The sequence below is a fragment of the Coregonus lavaretus genome (genome assembly GCF_964263955.1).
Source record: "Coregonus lavaretus genome assembly, chromosome: 3".
Classification (NCBI taxonomy): Eukaryota; Metazoa; Chordata; class Actinopteri; order Salmoniformes; family Salmonidae; genus Coregonus; species Coregonus lavaretus.
In genome coordinates, this window is record NC_139990.1 from 12,367,392 (window position 1) to 12,388,415 (window position 21,024).

General features: G+C 45.3%; 1 protein-coding gene across 1 annotated transcript in view; it reads right to left on the bottom strand.

Annotated features, from left to right (window-relative positions):
• LOC311125070 (triple functional domain protein-like) overlaps positions 1-19,755 on the bottom strand; it is a 100,071-nt gene extending 80,316 nt beyond the window's left edge. The window contains exons 1-2 of the mRNA XM_084158366.1: positions 19,520-19,755; positions 7,684-7,734 (exon numbers count right to left, since the gene is read on the bottom strand). Coding sequence (XP_084014492.1) covers positions 7,684-7,734; positions 19,520-19,589 — 121 coding nt within the window. The 5' untranslated portion in view covers positions 19,590-19,755. The remainder of the gene's footprint in view (positions 1-7,683; positions 7,735-19,519) is intronic.
• Positions 19,756-21,024: the final 1,269 nt, after the last annotated feature.

Sequence of the window (21,024 nt, forward strand, 5' to 3'; positions counted from 1 at the left end):
GTAGTTGGGTGGGCTAATTACAGATGGGCTGTGTACAGGTGCAGTGATCGGTAAGCTTCTCTGACAACTGATGCTTAAAGTTAGTGAGGGAGATAAGTGTCTCCAGCTTCAGAGATTTTTGTAGTTCGTTCCAGTCATTTGCAGCAGAGAACTGGAAGGAACGGCAGCCAAAGGAGGTGTTGGCTTTGGGGATGACCAGTGAGATATACCTGCTGGAGCGCATACTACGGGTGGGTGTTGCTATGGTGACCAGTGAGCTAAGATAAGACAGGGATTTGCCTAGCAGTGATTTATAGATGAGCCAGTGGGTTTGGCGACAAATATGTAGTGAGGACCAGCCAACGAGAGCGTACAGGTCACAATGGTGGGTAGTATATGGGGCTTTGGTGACAAAAACGGATGGCACTGTGATAGACTACATCCAATTTGCTGAGTAGAGTGTTGGAAGCTATTTTGTAAATAACATCGCCGAAGTCAAGGATCGGTAGGATAGTCAGTTTTACGAGGGCATGTTTAGCAAAATAGGAAGCCGATTCTAGATTTAACTTTGGATTGGAGATGCTTAATTGTCACGCCCTGGCTCGGGGGACTCTCGTATGTTGAGCCAGGGTGTTAGTTTCTATGTTTTGCATTTCTATGTTGGCCAGGGTGGCTCCCAATCAGAGACGGCTGTAGCTCGTTGTCTCTGATTGGGAGTCATACTTAGGTAGCCGTTAGGCTTTCATTCTTTGTGGTTTCTTGTTCCGTGTTGGTTCGTGTATGTAACCAGGGACGTCACGTTTTCGTTTTGTTGTTTTTGTTTGTGTGTTCATTCATTTAATAAAATGTTCGCATTCAACGCTGCGCCTTGGTCCTCCTCTGTAGATGACGATCGTGACAGAAGAAACCACCAAAACTGGACCAAGCAGCGTGAAGAGGAGAGAGGAAGGACTTGGGATCAATGGAGTAGGGGTCTCGACTGGGCTAAGCCAAGTGAAGAGCAGAGAGGTTGGAATTGGGAGCAGTGGAGTGAGAGTTGGGCGAGAACCATGGAGGCCTGGTCCACGGGGGAGAGACTAGCCCAGAAAATTTTTAGGGGGGGGCTCACGACGGGGCAGCAGGAGGCCGCGATGGAGCGGTCCAGCGGGTTGGCAGAGGAGGCCGCCAGGTTAAGGGGGCCACTGGTCACTAAGGGGAAGGAAAGTGTGGAGGCACGGCGAGAGGTACTGGGGTGTGTTACCAGTCCGGTCCGGCCCGTTCCTGATCCCCGCGTAGGGCCAGGGGTGTGTGTCCCCAGTGCGGTCCGGTCTGTTCCTGCTCCCCGCATCGAGCCTGTGGTACGCTTCGCCAGCCCGGTCCGGTCCGTTCCTGCTCCCCGCACCAAGTCAGTAGTGCGCTTCGTCAGCCCGGTCCGGCCTGTTCCTGCTCCCCGCACCAAGTCAGTGGTGCGCTTCGGCAGTCCGGCCCGGCCTGTTCCTGCCCCTCGCGCCAAGCCTACGGTGCGCATCGCCAGCCCGGTAAGGCCCGTTGCTGCTCCACGCACCAAGCCTACGGTGCACGTCGCCAGCCCGGCCCGGCCTGTTCCTGCTACTCGCACCAAGCCAGGGGTGCGAGTCGTCAGCCTGGTAAGGCCCGTTCCTCCTCCACGCACCAAGCCAGGGGTGCGTATCGTCAGCCAGGTCCGGCCCGTTGCTGCTCCACGCACCAAGCCAGGGGTGTGCATCGCCAGCCCGGTAAGGCCCGTTGCTGCTCCACGCACCAAGCCTACGGTGCACGTCGCCAGCCCGGCCCGGCCTGTTCCTGCTACTCGCACCAAGCCAGGGGTGCGAGTCGTCAGCCTGGTAAGGCCCGTTCCTCCTCCACGCACCAAGCCAGGGGTGCGTATCGTCAGCCAGGTCCGGCCCGTTGCTGCTCCACGCACCAAGCCAGGGGTGCGCATCGTCAGCCCGGTCCGGTCCATTCCTCCTCCACGCACCAAGTCAGGGGTGCGTTTCGTCAGCCCGGCTCGGGTCGTCCCTGCTCCCCACACCAAGCCAGTGGTGTGCGTCGTCAGTCCGGCAAAGCCCGTGCCTGTTCCACTGGTGCCTGGTTCAGCACGGGTCAGCTGCTTCACGCCGGAGCTAGAGCAATCCGCTCCACCAGTGTGCAGTCCAGCTCCGGTCAGCAGGGCCAGACCGGACCAGGGGTACTTTGGGGGGTTAGAGAACGAGTGGGGATCATGCCCGGAGCCGGATCCGCCGCCAAGGCGGAGTGCCCACCCGGTCCCTCCCCTGTTGTGTTTGGTTGGCGCGGTCGGAGTCCGCGCCTTTAGGGGGGGGTACTGTCACGCCCTGGCTCGGGGGACTCTCGTATGTTGAGCCAGGGTGTTAGTTTCTATGTTTTGCATTTCTATGTTTGCCAGGGTGGCTCCCAATCAGAGACGGCTGTAGCTCGTTGTCTCTGATTGGGAGTCATACTTAGGTAGCCGTTAGGCTTCCATTCTTTGTGGTTTCTTGTTCCGTGTTGGTTCGTGTATGTAACCAGGGACGTCACGTTTTCGTTTTGTTGTTTGTGTGTTCATTCATTTAATAAAATGTTCGCATTCAACGCTGCGCCTTGGTCCTCCTCTGTAGATGACGATCGTGACATTAATGTGAGTCTGGAAGGAGAGTTTACGGTCTAACCAGACACCTAGGTATTTGTAGTTCTAGTCGGGCGGGCGGGTGCAAGCAGCGTTCGATTGAAGAGCATGCATTTAGTTTTACTAGCGTTTAAGAGCAGTTGGAGGCCACGGAAGGAGTGTTGTATGGCATTGAAGCTCATTTGGAGGTTTGTTAACACAGTGTCCAATGAAGGGCCAGATGTATACAAAATGGTGTCGTCTGCGTAGAGGTGGATCTGAGAGTCACCAGCAGCAAGAGCGACATCATTGATATACACAGAGAATAGAGTCGGCCCGAGAATTGAAACCTGTAGCACCCCCATAGAGACTGCCAGAGGTCCAGACAACAGGCCCTCCGATTTGACACATTGAACTCTATCTGAAAAGTAGTTGGTGAACCAGGCGAGGCAGTCAGTTGAGAAACCAAAGCTATTTAGTCTGCCAATAAGAATGCAGTGATTGACAGAGTCAAAAGCCTTGGCCAGGTCGATGAAGACGGCTGCACAGTACTGTATTTTATCAATTGTGGTTATTATATCGTTTAGGACCTTGAGTGTGGCTGAGGAAACCAGCTTCTCTTCTGTCACTATATGTTGCCCTAGAACAGGGTTTCCCAAACTGGGTCCTGGGGCCCTCCCTGGGTTCGATAGAATGAATGCTTCAATCTAGTTGACATCGGTAGAGTTCTCTATGTCATCTCTGCTTCTTTCGCTGAGCAAAGATGTTTAGGGACCGGGGAGAAAATGCAATAACTGTAAAAAACTATAGGAAAGATTTTTTGTGCTAAATTTCCAAATGACATACGTTTGACCGGTTGTAAGGAAATAGAAAGCTGTGAAAATGACCCAACATGTTTCTGATTAGATTTCAGTTCAGCTTGGATGCATATTTTGTGGTTGAAATACTAATCAGCTTTTATGATGCTGACAAAGATAGCACCTCTACAGATGGTATCTAATTGCATTCTTATTCTCTCAAGATGCTGAAAGAAATCATATTTCTCCACTCCTGTTCCCTAGTCAAAATTGTACCTACATTTGGTGTATAATTTTACTGCAAGAAATGCTTAATTCTGCTGGAGTTAATATTAAGGCTATGTGAAAGATTATAGACCTACAGTCAGTGTCCAGATTTCAGTTTCCATTTAACCCATCTAAACAGTAGGCTACAGTTCCCTTGATGTGTCATAGGCCTATTTGAAGTCCCCGTCTTGTGACTGTCAAATTCGTATAGCGCCTCACAATCATGACACATAACACACTGCCATAATCCTCTTTTACCACTTCATCAAATCTTTCCCAAACGTTAATTTCTGGCCCTCCCTTCTCTTTATTTTCAACTCTCCATTTCGCAATTTCTCTCTTATTGAATTAAACTCCGACATTGTCCTTTTTGCCTCTGTAGATCGACGTAAACTTTTTCTGCCCATTCCAGACCCGGCGGCAGAACGTATCAGTTGGACGGGCCTTTGATTTCCATAGGGGGGCACGTTTTTTCACGGGACCTCCTGTGTGTGCACACGCTTGTTCATTCACCATTGTTTAAATGGCTGTAATAGTAAAGACCATAGAGTACCACAGTATGAGTCATAATACCCATAAAACCTAGTGGTCAAATAGGGAAATGGTTCCAATCGTTTTTCCACCATAGATTTTTCCCATAGGGGATTTTAGAAATGTACCTTTATTTAACTAGGCAAGTCAGTTAAGAACAAATTCTTATTTACAATGACGGCCTACACTGGCCAAACCCGGACGACGCTGGGCCAATTGTGCGCCGCCCTATGGGACTCCCAATCACGGCCGGTTGTGATACAGCCTGGAATCGAACCAGTGGGTCTGTAGTGACGCCTCAAGCACTGAGATGCAGTGCCTTAGACCGCTGCGCCACTCGGGAGCCCTTAAAATAAGGGCTGTGTTTTATGTACGCTTACCCTGGTGTGACGTTTTGATTACCGTGTAAATCTCTCTAGGACATCAATATATTCGCCTGTATTTACACCCCCAAAATAAAATGCTAAATAGCTGCTAATGTGGCTATCATGAAGAACTACAAATGCCATGATGATCGGGACGAGACTGCCGAATTCGAGGCAAAGGTAAGAATCTCTGGATTAATTATCTAATGTTAGCTAAATGTAGTAATTAATAAATTGGCTACATTTCTTAAAATTGACAATTCTGTGAACAGTCTTGTGCAAGTTTTAAATTGACACAATACCTGTTAGCAAAGGTGTCAGCTAGAGATGACGTTCTTGAGCTTGCAGGGATTTGTAGTTTTGCATTAGTCTACTTTAATGCTAATTGAAATGTTCGATTCTGCGAGTAAAGAGCAGAATATATTGATAAAAGTTACCTTGCCCAAGAGAGAGATATACATGGTTATGAAAACGTCACGCCAGGGAAAGCCTACACGAAACACAGCCCTTATTTTAACTGTTTCTAAAATCCCCTATGAAAAAAATGAATGGTGTAAAAATGATTGGAACCATTTCCCTGTTTGACTGCTAGGTTTTCTGGGTATTATGACTCATACTGTGGTACTCTATGGTCTTTCCTATTACAGCCATTTAAAAAATGGTGAATGAGCAAGCGTGTTCACACACAGGAGGTCCCGTGAAAAAACGTGCCCCCCTATGGAAATCAAAAGCCTGTCCAACTGATTCGTTCTGCCGCCGGGTCTGGAATGGGCAGAAAAAGTAGACCATGTATCTGATGCTGTCTGGACAGAAATAGTATGACATGCCATACTATTTTGGTCCCTACAGCATCAGATACATGGTCTACACATTCTGAGACAGAGGGGTGCTGTTTTGCTTGCTCGGATGCTTTACCTGAAATGTATGCATCTCTCTGTTGGCGGGCAAGGAGATACGGTAGGGCGGGCCAGGCCCCCTAAGGCCCGCCCATAACGCCAGCCCTGATTTGGTGATTGGCCTGTAGGCTATTGGCACCCATACCATTAGGCCCTAAAGTTTAGGCTTACGCACTAATCCCAGAAAGCCTAAAATATACATATATATATTTTTTTACATTTAAGTCATTTAGCAGACGCTCTTATCCAGAGCGACTTACAAATTGGTGCATTCAACTTAGGATAATGAAAGAAAAACCTAAATTTAGCCTATAGATATAAAATGACAAGAATGATCCAATGATGGATTTTTTAAGGTATTGTTCTCTTTATTAAACTAGCCCTTCATCCACACAATATTTAATGACCCTAAACCCTCCCGCCCCGCAGCTATAACCCCGTTATGAGTCAACCCTCGCATCACTACTGTCTGTCTCACTATTGTCCTTCCCCCTCTCCCTCGTGGTCTCTTTCTCCCTCTTACTCTTAATGTTCCGTTTCCTCAGGGCATAAGAACTCATTTCTCCCTCCCTCCACCGTTCATCAACCAGATTGTTGCTAGTAATTATTTACTAGACACAATGCACTCTCACACTCCCTTTATTTCTCTCTCTCCCTATCTCCGTCTTGTTGCCCTACAGAGATTTGATTGGTCGCTAAAACAGACGGGGTGATCCTATTGGCTCCGGAGACTGAGTGGGCGATCTTATTGGCTGATCAGCCACAGCTATGGCACTCTAACAATGCCCTCACTGTGGGTACAGCTGGCACACACACACACACTTTCAAAAATAGCCCTGTAGCTAGTGACCAGCATTGATAATAGATTTCTGTAGCTAGTGACCAGTATTGATAATAGATTTCTGTAGCTAGTGACCAGCATTGATAATAGATTTCAAATCTGTCTTTCCACCTCTCTGTATCTTTTCTCTGCTAGTCCCTCGCTCTCTCCTTTGCCTATTTACTTATTCTAACTCTTTTCTCCCCTATTCCTTCTCTTTCCCTCTGATCATCCTGTTTTCCCCAGAAATGTCTGTGTGCCAGCTGAATATCACAATGTCGTTCTCTCCATCCACCCAGACCTCTAATAACAGGGTAGAGTAACTGACTGAGACACAGGCCAGGGTTACCCTCAATGACCTGGAGGGAGAGCGAGAGCAGGATTTTGATAAACTCCCATATCTATTGGGTGAAAAACCACAGAGGGCAATCACAGCAGCAAGATTTGTGACCTGTGGCCACAAGAATAGGGCAACCAGTGAAGAACAAACACCATTGTAAATACAACCCATATTTATGTTTATTTATTTTCCCTTTTGAACTTTAACTATTTTCACATCGTTACAACACTGTATATAGACATAATATGACATTTGAAATGTCTCTATTATTTTGGAACTTTTGTGAGTGTAATATTTACTGTTCATTTATTGTTTAATTCACTTTTGTTGATCCATTTCACTTGCTTTGGCAATGTAAACATATGTTTCCCATGCCGATAAAGCCCCTTGAAATGAGAGAGAGAGAGTAAGCCATCCCTAACAACCTCTTCCTAAACAAACATCTGTCAGGGACCAAAAATATTACATTTACATTTTAAATGTTTGTCATTTAGCAGACGCTCTTATACAGAGCAACTTCCATTAGTGACTGAATACACTGCATACTTTTTTCCTAGTACTGGTCCCCCGTGGGAATCGAACCCACAACCCTGGCGTTGCAAGCGCCATGCTCTACCAACTGAGCCATATGGGACCAGGGTCCCCCTTCCTCCATCACTCTCCACCCTCTGTCCTTCCATCCCTCCCTCTCACCATCTCCCAGTGTGACTAGTGGGAGAGAGAGCAGGCCACCAGATGGACTGGTTTTAACTCTCATATCTTAGATGACATCACACATTTTAACACTTTACAGGGCAGAGCAGTGACATCACTGGTGAATGATACAGAACAATAGGCCCAACCTATAACCCTGCCTACAAACAAGGAAGTAAAACAAATACATTTTAGACAGGACTGGTGAGATGAGGGGGAGGGGGACACTTCAGGGGAGACACTCCCAGTCAAAACACACTAAACCCACACACATCGCTGTGAAAGACAGACATCAATGGAACAGTGTGCCAGACGGAACAGTGAAAGAAAACGAGAGAAAAGGGAAGGGAGGGTAGATCACAGGAACACAGAACGCTGGTGTGTGTGTCATCCTACCTGGTAGCTGACTTGACAAGTCCCCTTTGGGCTCTTTTTGGAGGGAACCGTCTGGGGAAAGAAAGATCACTATCAGGTATACAGTAGGTAATCAGTTCTGTGTCTTTACCAAGCTAATCAACTCCAGGCCTGGACAAGATACAGTATTTCAGGGACTGGTTCAGACCTGGAACACCAGCAGTGTATTCATTAGGAACAACATAAACTCAAGTTTTTGTTTTAAAACGTTTTCTATTGCTAAATGTTTAGCAACATGTTGCACTGCTGAATAGGCTTCACCCCAGGTGAGTGAACACCTGGCCTAACATGAATCAATCCATTAACTAGTGCCAGTAAGAGCCCTTCTGACCTGTGGAAGATAGCTAACATGCTAATGTGCTAGCTAGCTAACCAAGACGCCACTAAACACACGTGCTGTGAACATCAACAACCCTCTGGGCTGACGAATCACTAGCACATCATTCCCTGTGTGTGTGTGTGTGTCTGAACACATGCTCTCTCTGACACACACTTCCTGTGGACGCTGTGTCCTCACCGCTGAGTGTTGGGTGATGGGATACATGAAGGGAGCAGTGAATCGCAGTGTGTTAACACACACACATTTTTATTTCTTTCCCCAGACTCCATTCATGGAATTTCTCCCTACGACAGACAGACGCTATAATGAAAAGACTAAACCTTAACATACAGTACATCCTTGGAGTACCAGCTAGAGTCACAGTTATCTAACTGCATAACACCACAGTTCTAATAGTATGAAGATAAAAACAACAGATAGCCCACACAAACATGCACTGACGCACACACAAACAAACGCACACACGTGGTGTGGAGGTGTCTCAGGTCCCAGAGAGAGAAACCAAGAGGTTTGTCAGGATCAGAAGTGGGCTAATCTATTGAGATACACACTCTCCCCAAACACACACTTGAAGTGAAGTGAAGAGCGCGAGGCCAACCTAGTGCTACGTCATCCATTTACTGACAGCCTAACATAGACATAGGCCTACACACACACAGGAACAGGAACAGTCATAAAGGAAATGACAAAGCAGAACTAAGAGCACAGTCAGAAGTCAGAACGGTAGCCCACTCCCCTCTAAAACACCCTAGAACTCGCTCTACCTCTGACCTTCTAAACAGTCGGTATGATTCAGGATGGTGTCACCGTCCGTCTGGTACACACAGCTTTTCTCTGTTACTCACTCTCTCTTTACTGGGGCTATAGACAGCACATTACGGACGAGCGAACCTGCAAACGAACACACACGTTTTATAGGCCTCGTTCCCCCTCGACTTCTCTGCAGGGCTACTCATCACTGCGACTCACCCACATACACCAGTCACATACACACAGTCACATACACACAGTCACACACACTGAACCCCTCTCAATTCAGCATACCAATGCTATTGATCACGATAGATAGAAGGATAAAGAACAGAGAGAAAGAGAGTGAGACAGCACTTTAAATCTCACCAGTGGCCTAGAGACAAAGAAAGAGCATAATGGTCCATGAGGACTTGTCCTACTTTACCTCTCTCTTGTTCTGGTGTCACTTTAAAATAGGAGCAGTCTCCATGCAATAGTTCTCTCTGTCTCCATGCAACCAACCAATCAATCTGGAGTCTTTCGCTATTCAATTAAAAACATTTCAATCAAGCTTCATTAGCATGACTGAGTCTGACAAATACAATGTTTGGTGAAGCAAGACACAATTCTAGACAAAACTTAGTGTATGGAACAATCAGAGGGGTGTTTTTTAAGCTAGTGTGTTGAATGAATTGAATCCAGTATAAACAGGAAACCTGCATACAATGTGGATTAAGAGATGACGCCTGAGTTCAGACAGTGGAGTGCTGTGGCCAGCACACACCATGTGTGTGTATGGGGCGAGGTTTGGGGTAAATCGATCTGACACTCAGACATGTGTTAGCACAGGGGAGTTCACCCCAAAGTCACTGCTCCTCTACACACACACACACAGCTCTGGAAAGAGAAAGTCTGATAGAGAGGGAGAGGAAAGAGATGAACATGGAGAAGAGAGAGAGAGCACTAGTGTATGTACTGTGTACCGGACTGTCCTGACTAACAGCATTAGAGTGTGATTTAGAGTGTGTGTGTTCTGAGTTTAGGTGAAAGTGTTAGGTGAGTTTAGGTGAAAGTGTTAGGTGAGTTTAGGTGAAAGTGTTAGGTGAGTTTAGGTGAAAGTGTTAGGTGAGTTTAGGTGAAAGTGTTAGGTGAGTTTAGGTGAAAGTGAATTATATTATACACCGACCTATCCTCTAATCTAACCATTCCCTGGGATTACAGCCTTTAGTTGCACACGGTTATATTTAACACTTACATTTTAGTATTTTAGTAGACACTCTTATCCAGACTTACAGGAGCAATTATGGTTAAGTGCCTTGCTCAAGGACAAATCAACAGATTTTTTACCTAGTCAGCTTGGGGATTCGAACCAGCAACCTTTTGTTTACTGGCCCAATGCTCTTAACCGCTAGGCTACCTGCCGCCTTTAACAGACACACACAAACACTTAAATCACACTAATGCTCGCAAGCAAGCACACACACTAAGAGGGATGTTTGATATTGGTTGTCAGCCCTACCCTCTGAGGCAGCGAGAGAGGGAGAGAAAAAGGAGAGAGTGAAAGGAGAGCGAGAGAGAAAATGTCAAAGTAATAAAGAGAGATGTTTCCTGTGTTTATCACAATGTTGATATCAAAGAACACACACACAGCCTACACTTTCACAGAACAAGGACTGTGTGTGTGTGTGGCGCTAGTCTGTTCCCATGGTATAACTGATGTCTGCCTCATACCTGCACTGCACATTCCTGTGTGGCCCACTGCAGCTGTACTGACCTCCCTTACAGACATTAACACACACACGCTATTGCGTCACCACCCATGAACAAGATAAGGAAGCAGGTCAGCTGATAAAGTGTGATATTGGGTGTGTACAGTCTGATTAAGCAGAGAGAAACAGAAGCAGATTTAGATCCTCAGGCTATTACCATGCCAGCAGGTGTCAATGTATTTAAATTCCTCTGTTCATTAATCTATATCAATCATTTAAGCAACCAATCAATAAATTCCATTTTGTGTAGCATCATTCAAGTTTTTCGTTTGTGGTAGTTAGTGTGAATTCTGCAGTCTTCTAAATTGGCATCGCACACACACGACACACACAGACCTTCTTTCTCTCACCAAAAGGAGGTCGTCCCACTTTCTTTCACTAACTTCTCTGGTGTGATTGTTCATTATTGTGGGCTTGGGGAGAATTTGAGCTCTGGTTCAGTCTCTCATGCTGGGAGAAGAGAGAGAGCGAGATGCAGTTCCTTATAGTTATGTTGTTATGCTATCATCATGTTAGTATAATGTTATTACCATGTTATAGTTGTGTTATAGGCTAAATACGGTAAAGGTGAATTATATGTCACTTTTGATAATCATATTATAGTCACCCTGTCATGTTATAATCATATTATAGTCACCCTGTCATGTTATAATCATATTATAGTCACCCTGTCATGTTATAATCATGTTATAGTCACCCTGTCATGTTATAATCATAATATAGTCACCCTGTCATGTTATAATCATGTTATAGTCACCCTGTCATGTTATAATCATATTATATAGTCATAGCCATGGGTAGGGTTAGCTATGTAGTGAGAGACAACTCATAGTCCTGGTTGTAGTTTTGCTCCTATAGCTCAGTGTAAAGGTAAGTGGGTGTGCTGAGCTCACAACGTCTGAAACAAGAGAGAGAGAGATAATGACAGAGTGACAGAGATAGAGAGAGTGAGACAGAGTCAGAAATGAGCGAGAGAAGAAGAATGAGACAGGATGAGACAAACAGAGAGAAGACATGACAGACCGAGAGGGGGAGAGTAAGGATAAAAACATACCCGATGGCTAGGCACTACTAAGCAGGCAGGTGCTGAACCTGTACATGTTGGAACATAGCTAGGAGGTGTTCTACAGGGAGGAAGTGAGAGGGAAAACAAAGGGGAGGGGCCTAACAATGTAACACTCCAACTAACACATCACAAACTACAGCCTAGGTCTATTTAGTCTGCAGCAGGGATGTCCATCTCTAGACCTGTAGTGAGAAGGCTTAAGTAGGCCTACTGTACACTGAGTATACAAAACATTAAGAACAACTGCTCTTTCCATTACATAGACTGACCAGGTGAATTCCTGGTTTAAAAAAAATATGATTCCTTATTGATGTCACTTGTTAAATCCACTTCAAATCAGTGTAGATGAAGGGGAGGAGAAAAAAAGTATTTAGTCAGCCACCAATTGTGCAAGTTCTCCCACTTAAAAAGATGAGAGAGGCCTGTAATTTTCATCATAGGTACACGTCAACTATGACAGACAAAATGAGAGAAAAAATTCCAGAAAATCACATTGTAGGATTTTTAATGAATTTATTTGCAAATTATGGTGGAAAATATGTATTTGGTCAATAACAAAAGTTTCTCAATGCTTTGTTATATACCCTTTGTTGGCAATGATACAGGTCAAACGTTTTCTGTAAGTCTTCACAAGGTTTTCACACACTGTTGCTGGTGTTTTGGCCCATTCCTACATGCAGATCTCCTCTAGAGCAGTGATGTTTTGGGGCTGTCGCTGGGCAACACGGACTTTCAACTCCCTCCAAAGATTTTCTATGGGGTTGAGATCTGGAGACTGGCTAGGCCACTCCAGGACCTTGAAATGCTTCTTACGAAGCCACTCCTTCGTTGCCTGGGTGGTGTGTTTGGGATCATTGTCATGCTGAAAGACCCAGCCACATTTCATCTTCAATGCCCTTGTTGATGGAAGGAGGTTTTCACTCAAAATCTCACGATACATGGCCCCATTAATTCTTTCCTTTACACGGATCAGTCGTCCTGGTCCCTTTGCAGAAAAACAGCCCCAAAGCATGATGTTTCCACCCCATGCTTCACAGTAGGTATGGTGTTCTTTGGATGCAACTCAGCATTCTTTGTCCTCCAAACACGACGAGTTGAGTTTTTACCAAAAAGTTCTATTTTGGTTTCATCTGACCATATGACATTCTCCCAATCCTCTTCTGGATCATCCAAATGCACTCTAGCAAACTTCAGATGGGCCTGGACATGTACTGGCTTAAGCAGGGGGACACGTCTGGCACTGCAGGATTTGAGTCCCTGGCGGCGTAGTGTGTTACTGATGGTAGGCTTTGTTAATTTGGTCCCAGCTCTCTGCAGGTCATTCACTAGGTCCCCCCGTGTGGTTCTGGGATTTTTGTTCACCATTCTTGTGATCATTTTGACCCCACGGGGTGAGATCTTGCGTGTCTTCCATTTCCTAATAATTGCTCCCACAGATGATTTCTTCAAACCAAGCTGCTTACCTATTGCAGATTCAGTCTTCCCAGCCTGGTGCAGGTCTACAATTTGGTTTCTGATGTCCTTTGACAGCTCTTTGGTCTTGGCCATAGTGGAGTTTGGAGTGTGACTGTTTGAGGTTGTGGACAGGTGTCTTTTATACTGATAACAAGTTCAAACAGGTGCCATTAATACAGGTAACGAGTGGAGGACAGAGGAGCCTCTTAAAGAAGAAGTTACAGGTCTGTGAGAGCCAGAAATCTTGCTTGTTTGTAGGTGACCAAATACTTATTTTCCACCATCATTTGCAAATAAATTCATTAAAAATCCTACAATGTGATTTTCTGGAAATGTTTTTCTCAATTTGTCTGTCATAGTTGACATGTACCTATGATGAAAATTACAGGCCTCTCTCATCTTTTTAAGTGGGAGAACTTGCACAATTGGTGGCTGACTAAATACTTTTTTCCCCCACTGTAGGTTAAATATGCATTTTTATGCCTTGAGACAATTGAGACATGGATTGTGTATGTGTGCCTATCAGAGGGTGAATGGGCAACACAAAATATTTAATTGCCTTTGAACGGGGTATGGTAGTAGGTGCCAGGCGCACCAGTTTGTGTCAAGAACTGCAACGCTTGCTGGGTTTTTCACGCTCAACAGTTTCCCATGTGTATCAAAAATGGTCCACCACCCAAAGGACATTCAGCCAACTTGACAGAACTGTGGGAAGCATTGGCGTCAACATGGGACAGCATCCCTGTGGAACGCTTTCGACACCTTGTAGAGTACATTCCCTGACGGGAGTGAAACTCAATATTAGGAATGTGTTCCAAATGTTTTGTATACTCAGAGTATATTATGAACTCAGGTGAGGACTTCGAAATTGTACACACAGTTCCTTGTTTCACTTCGCTTGAAGTAGTCTATCTCTGTTCCCGTAGTGTTGATGCTAGTATCGCTGCGTATTACAGAGATGATTGCAGTGCTGACTGTAGAGTGAGAGGGCTTGAGTCTTCTCCAGCTCCAATGTGCATGCATCCACACACACACACAGACGCACACACACAAAGACACACACACACACACGACTCAACCTGAGCTCAGCTGTCAATCAGAGCTTGGTTGCCTGCAGTGATAACAGGGCACAGCTCTGCTGGTTTCCAAGCACTCTTAGTTGGGGGGTCAAAACACTGCAATGACACCCTATAATAATAACCCATAATAATCCAGCCACAAAGGATGACACTAGACACTGATCTAATGTCAGCTTTGAGTTGGGGAAAGCTTTAGGGAAGGTAAGCTGATCCTAGATCTGTGCCTACGGGCAACTTCTACTAGAGAGAGCCAAAACACCTAGGACAGACAAACAGCTGAAGGAAGCAAAAATTAACATTTTAATCAATCTCACCAGGAAGTTTCTACAACTCAAAATAAATAGGGGGTAGGGTGTGGGAAAGGTTAGGGTTTGGGTAGACAATTGGTTTAGGTTACGGGGAAGTGTTTGGGTAAAGGTTTGGTTAATGGATTAAGGTTAGGGTTTAGCCTAGTGCAGGGGTATTCAACTCTTACCCTATGAGGTCCGGAGCCTGCTGGTTTTCTGTTCTACCTGATAATTAATTTCACCCACCTGGTGGTGTCCCATGTCTAAATCAGTCCCTGATTAGAGGGGAACAATGAAAAAATGCAGTGGAACTGGCTTCGAGGTCCAGAGTTGAGTTTGAGGGGCCTAGTGGTTAAAATTGGATGTGGTTGTAGACTGTAGAGTGGGACTGTCTATCATGTCTCCCTCAGAGCAGGAAGACTGGATCCATCTGCACAGAGGAACTAACTGCAGTCATAATGAGGATACAGCACTTCCCATGTGAGCTAACAGCGCCGGAGAAGATGGCTGCCGTTTTACAGCCCTCTAACCAATTGTACTATTATGTGTGTTTTTCCGCGTTATTTGTAATTGATTTTGTACATAATGTTTCTGCCATCGTCTCTTATAACCAAAAAGAGCTTCTGGATATCAGGACAGCGATTACTCACCTCGTATTGGACGAAGATTTTTTTCTTCAACGAGGTGGCCGCGAAGGATATCATACAGACACCCGACAAGGCCCAAATCCCCGTCATTCGCGTGAGGAAGAGACGGAGATATCGTGGACGTAGATCGGGGTGCCTTGTAAGGATCCGACGGCGAGCGAGTAAACTGCCTCTTCCATCAATCCTATTAGCCAACGTTCAATCATTTGAAAATAAATTGGATGATTTAAGACTACGGTTATCCTACCAACGGGACATTAAAAACTGTAATATCTTATGTTTCACCGAGTCGTGGCTGAACGACGACATTGATAACATACAGCTAGCGGGCTATACGCTACATCGGCAGGATAGAACGGCTGACTCCGGTAAGACAAGGGGTGGCGGTCTGTGTATATTTGTAAACAACAGCTGGTGCACAAAATCAAATACTAAGGAAATCTCGAGGTTTTGCTCGCCTGAGGTAGAGTATCTTATGATAAGCTGTAGACCACACTATTTACCAAGAGAGTTTTCATCTATATTTTTCATAGCTGTCTATTTACCACCACAAACCAATGCTGGCATTAAGATTGCACTGAATGAGTTGTACAAGGCCATAAATCAACAGGAAAACGCTCATCCAGATGCAGCGCTCCTAGTGGCCGGGGACTTTAATGCAGGGAAACTTAAATCCGTTCTACCTAATTTCTACCAGCATGTTAAATGTGCAACCAGAGGAAAAACAACTCTAGACCACCTTTACTCCACACACAGAGACACATACAAAGCTCTCCCTCGCCCTCCATTTGGCAAATCTGACCATAACTCTATCCTCCTGATTCCTGCTTATAAGCAAAAACTAAAGCAGGAAGCACCAGTGACTCGGTTAATAAAAAAGGGGTCAGATGACGCAGATGCTAAGCTACAGGACTGTTTTGCTAGCACAGACTGGAACATGTTCCGGGATTCTTCAGACAGCATTGAGGAGTACACCACATACCCCAACCATATACCCCAACCAGAAGCCATGGATTACAGGAAACATCCGCACTGAGCTAAAGGGTAGAGCTGCCGCTTTCAAGGAACGGGACTCTAACCCGGACGCTTATAAGAAATCCCGCTATGCCCTCCGACGAACCATCAAACAGGCAAAGAGTCAATACAGGACTAAGATTGAATCGTACTACACTGGCTCTGACGCTCGTCGGATGTGGCAGGGCTTGAAAACTATTACAGACTACAAAGGGAAGCACAGCCGTGAGCTGCCCAGTGACACAAGCCTACCAGACGAGCTAAACCACTTCTATGCTCGCTTCGAGGCAAGCAACACTGAAGCATGCATGAGAGCACCAGCTGTTCCGGATGACTATGTGATCACGCTCTCCGTAGCCGATGTGAGTAAGACTTTTAAGCAGGTCAACATTCACAAGGCCGCAGGGCCAGACGGATTACCAGGACGTGTACTCCGAGCATGTGCTGACCAACTGGCAAGTGTCTTCACTGACATTTTCAACATGTCCCCTGACTGAGTCTGTAATACCAACATGTTTCAAGCAGACCACCATAGTCCCCGTGCCCAAGGACTCTAAGATAACCTGCCTAAATGACTACCGACCCGTAGCACTGACATCTGTAGCCATGAAGTGCTTTGAAAGGCTGGTCATGGCTCACATCAACAGCATTATCCCAGAAACCCTAGACCCACTCCAATTTGCATACCGCCCCAACAGATCCACAGATGATGCAATCTCTATTGCACTCCACACTGCCCTTTCCCACCTGGACAAGAGGAACACCTACGTGAGAATGCTATTCATTGACTACAGCTCAGCATTCAACACCATAGTGCCCTCTAAGCTCATCACTAAGCTAAGGATCCTGGGACTAAACACCTCCCTCTGCAACTGGATCCTGGACTTCCTGATGGGCCGCCCCCAGGTGGTAAGGGTAGGTAACAACACATCTGCCACACTGATCCTCAACATGGGGGCCCCTCAGGGGTGCGTGCTCAGTCCCCTCCTGTACTCTCTGTTCACCCATGACTGCATGGCCAGGCACGACTCCAACACCATCATTAATTTTGCCGACGACACAACAGTGGTAGGCCTGATCACCGACAACGATGAGACAGCCTATAGGGAGGAGGTCAGAGACCTGGCCGTGTGGTGCCAGGACAACAACCTCTCCCTCAACGTGACCAAGACAAAGGAGATGATTGTGGACTACAGGGAAAAAAAGCGGACTGAGCACGCCCCCATTCTCATCGACGGGGCTGTAGTGGAACAGGTTGAGAGCTTCAAGTTCCTTGGTGTCCACATCACCAATGAACTATCATGGTCCAAACACACCAAGACAGTCGTGAAGAGGGCACGACAAAGCCTATTCCCCCTCAGGAGACTGAAAAGATTTGGCATGGGTCCTCAGATCCTCAAAAAATTATACAGCTGCACCATCGAGAGCATCCTGACTGGTTGCATCACCGCCTGGTATGGCAACTGCTTGGCCTCAATTGCCAATCTAATTAATAGATGTTTTACAATGGGGGTTTAGTGCAATACAGTAGCCATTGTAGGCCTATAATGCACCACCAATACATAGAACCCATCTATGATATCATAAAGCGATAATGATAAGTACTATGTCCCATTTGATTTTCAGCATATGGTTGTTGTATCTTAATCATACTACTATGAGGAATTGCTACATTTTAAATTTTAGTAGATGTTCTTATCCAGAGCGACCTATAGTTAGTGCATTCATATTAAGATAGCTAGGTGGGACAACCACATATCACAGTCAGTACATTTTTCCTCAACGTAGCTATCAGCAAAGTCAGAGCATGTAAGAGAGAAAAAAGTCAGGAGCAAGTGTTAGTTCACAAAAGGCTTGGTGTGTATTCATTACGAAAACAGTTTACCGTTTAAGAACCAAACAGAAGCAAACAGAACAGGAGTTTTTATTGGACAAATTCAGGTACATCCCTCATCATTTCGTCCGTCTGCTTGTTTAAGAAACGTTTTGCAACCGAATCGGCTGAATGAATATACCCCTGGGGTGTATTCATTAGTCGGATACCGTTGCACAACATTTGGTCTGTTAAAAAATGTTTTGCAACGGAAACCGTTTACTCCAAACAGAAAACGTTTTGCAACAGAGAACAGTTTCTATTGGACGAATTCAGGTAGGTCCCTCTCCGTTTCGTTCAGTTTGCGCTGTTTTTTTCCCGTTTGGTTCCTACAGTAAACGATTTCCATTGCAAAACGTTTTGTCACAGACCAAACGCTTTGCAACGGAATCTGACTAAAAAATACACCCCAGATAATAAACACGACCCAAAATGAGCTCATTATTCAAGCCACAGAAATCCTCCTTAAGTCTAGAATCCAGAAATTGAATAATGGAATGGAAATTGAAGAATGTCAGATATCCACGGGCGAGCTGTTATTCATCTACTGATCAGGATAGGCCCAGAAATGATGATTGCACATCGCTCACTCAGCTAGCTAGCATGACTAACGTTAGCCGAGAAAATGGCTATGATCATATTTAATCTACCATGCAATCACACATTGTGCAGTCACTACTACTCATTTAGCAAATCATATGTTATCTACTAAATTGCATAAAATGCATGCATCATATGCCTTATTGGGCCATAGGGTAACCTTATAACTAGCTAGCTAACCTAGCCACAGTCCAGACAGAGCAATGTATGCCACGCCACGGTATTGTTTACATAGCACGCTCGATTGTTTCCTATTTTGACAGCACTGAAACGATTAGCACGTTACACATGTTTTAGTTAACAATCAACTTTTTCAGCTGTTTCCATGAAATCTGTCTCTAACTTTATAGCTAGCAATCTGACAGTGAGCTGTTTGTGATTTCCCAGTCCCTTGGTTACCTAGTTAGCTGGCTGGTTAGCAACTATCTAACTAGCGGTTAGTTTGATAGCTCGCGCACCTAATGTCGTTGTTATTTAGCTATTTTTATAAACGTCAATGGTAGTAACTAAGTCTATTAGCTAGCTATCTAATGTAGCCATTTTCTTTGTATATACCAAACGTAAGCGCGATAGCTAGCTAGCTAATTTCGGGGTGAGTCGGTTATAAAGCTAACCAAGCTAACGTTAGTTAGCATGAGTCTGTAGACTGAGTTGGGCTGCTCTCATACGCGAGCTCTCATACCTGGATGACATGGTTAGTTATATTTTAATCACTGTAACAAATGCACGACAGCTCTCACCATTATTTCTGCATAACAGCCACCCATTTATGATCCATTGTTGCTTCTACAAATGAGTAAGGACCCCTGGGCGAATGTTTAGTTGAAAACATCCCCCACCCCACCAATGTGCCGAAACCGAAAACACAGTGCTCAATCGGGAACAATGTCCCCCCCATGTCGCCTTGATGGGACGGCTCTTACCATCCGACCTCCCCTGTTCGTTTACGAACTTACCAGATTTAAAGAACGCCGCTACATCGGCTGCGTCCTTTGACGTCTCTTCAGCTCCTTCCCCAGAGCTCATGATGGTGGCCACCAACAACCGCAATCCCAACTAAATTCCCAATGTGGTGGAAGACAAAAATCTGTTCGTTCCTCGGAAAAGCGTCGGCAAGAGACACATGGACAGACAGAATCGTTCCTAGATGCTAGTGCCATAAGCAAACCTCCATCTTGGGAAATGCACAGCCGGGCGGCCGCCGGGTTACTGCTCCGAGTCGAGCCGAAAAGAGAGTCGTTGTAGACGTGAGGAGGGGGGCAGAGGGGCTGGGTCTCTGTTCCGTTACTCTCCGGAAGCGTTCGGAAACGGGCAGACAGAGGACGAGCAAGCTCGGGTTGACCGGCAACGACTGTCTAGGAGTCATTCATGAGCATGACAGTGATTTGTGCCTTTTTAAAATGCAGCATCATACTGTCTGTATTTCTGTATTTTGAAAGTTATATCAAAGATTTTTATAACTAACCCAAGATAGACCACAGTCTTTCGTTTCCAATGGGAACAAATTAGTCATAGTGGGCAGAAGCAAGGAGCCAAGCACAAGCTAGCAAGATCCTATTGGCCATTCTAGCAAATATTTGCATATTTCCGTTAGGGAACGCCTACTCTGCGAAGTGCACGTATGCAGTAACTCAATTCGCCTTTGCACTCCTAAACAATGGATTTTTTTAAAACTTTGGCAAAGGGTAAAGTCTACTAAACTTAGTCCACTCTGTTCATAACATATTCTAGTTTTGGGAACAGAAAACTGTATTGAGATCAAATGCTTCATTGATGAGAATGCAGAATGTCGACCAAAATCCATCTTGTTCCATCTTCTCCCACTGCCTGCCACTAGGCTTCCTCTCACTAGTGGAAACGCCAAGGGGATGCTTCACATTTACACATCCTGTGAAATATCTGTCTCATTGTTTTATCTGTGGATATATCTTGAAAACTTGATTGCTGACATGCACAACATTGTGGGACTATATCAACAACAGACTATTGAAACAAATACCAAAATATAGTTTTGGGATGGAATTTTCCTTTAAAATCAGTGTGCACTGAGCAGATAGACATATACACAGTGTTGTTGTTATCATGTTAGGACATGAATTGATGCATATGTTGGTTGTTGATCAGATTCTCTAGTTGGTTGCAGCTTCACCTGCTTCATCTGAAGCCTCTTCTTTTAGAGTGCTGCTATAGGCCACCAAGTGCAAACTGTCAGTATCTGGACAATATGTGCGTGATGTTAGATAAGGTCTCTGATGCTAACAGAGAAATGTATTTTCTTGGTGACCTGAACATTGACTGGCTATCATCTAGTTGTCCTCTCAAGAAGAAGCTTCTTACTGTGACTAATGCCTGTAACATGACCCAGGTTATCGCTCAACCAACTAGAGTGTTTACCAATAGTGTTGAATCTGTGACATTCACTAATGCTGCAGAGCTTTGCTCCAAAGCAATACCAGTTCCC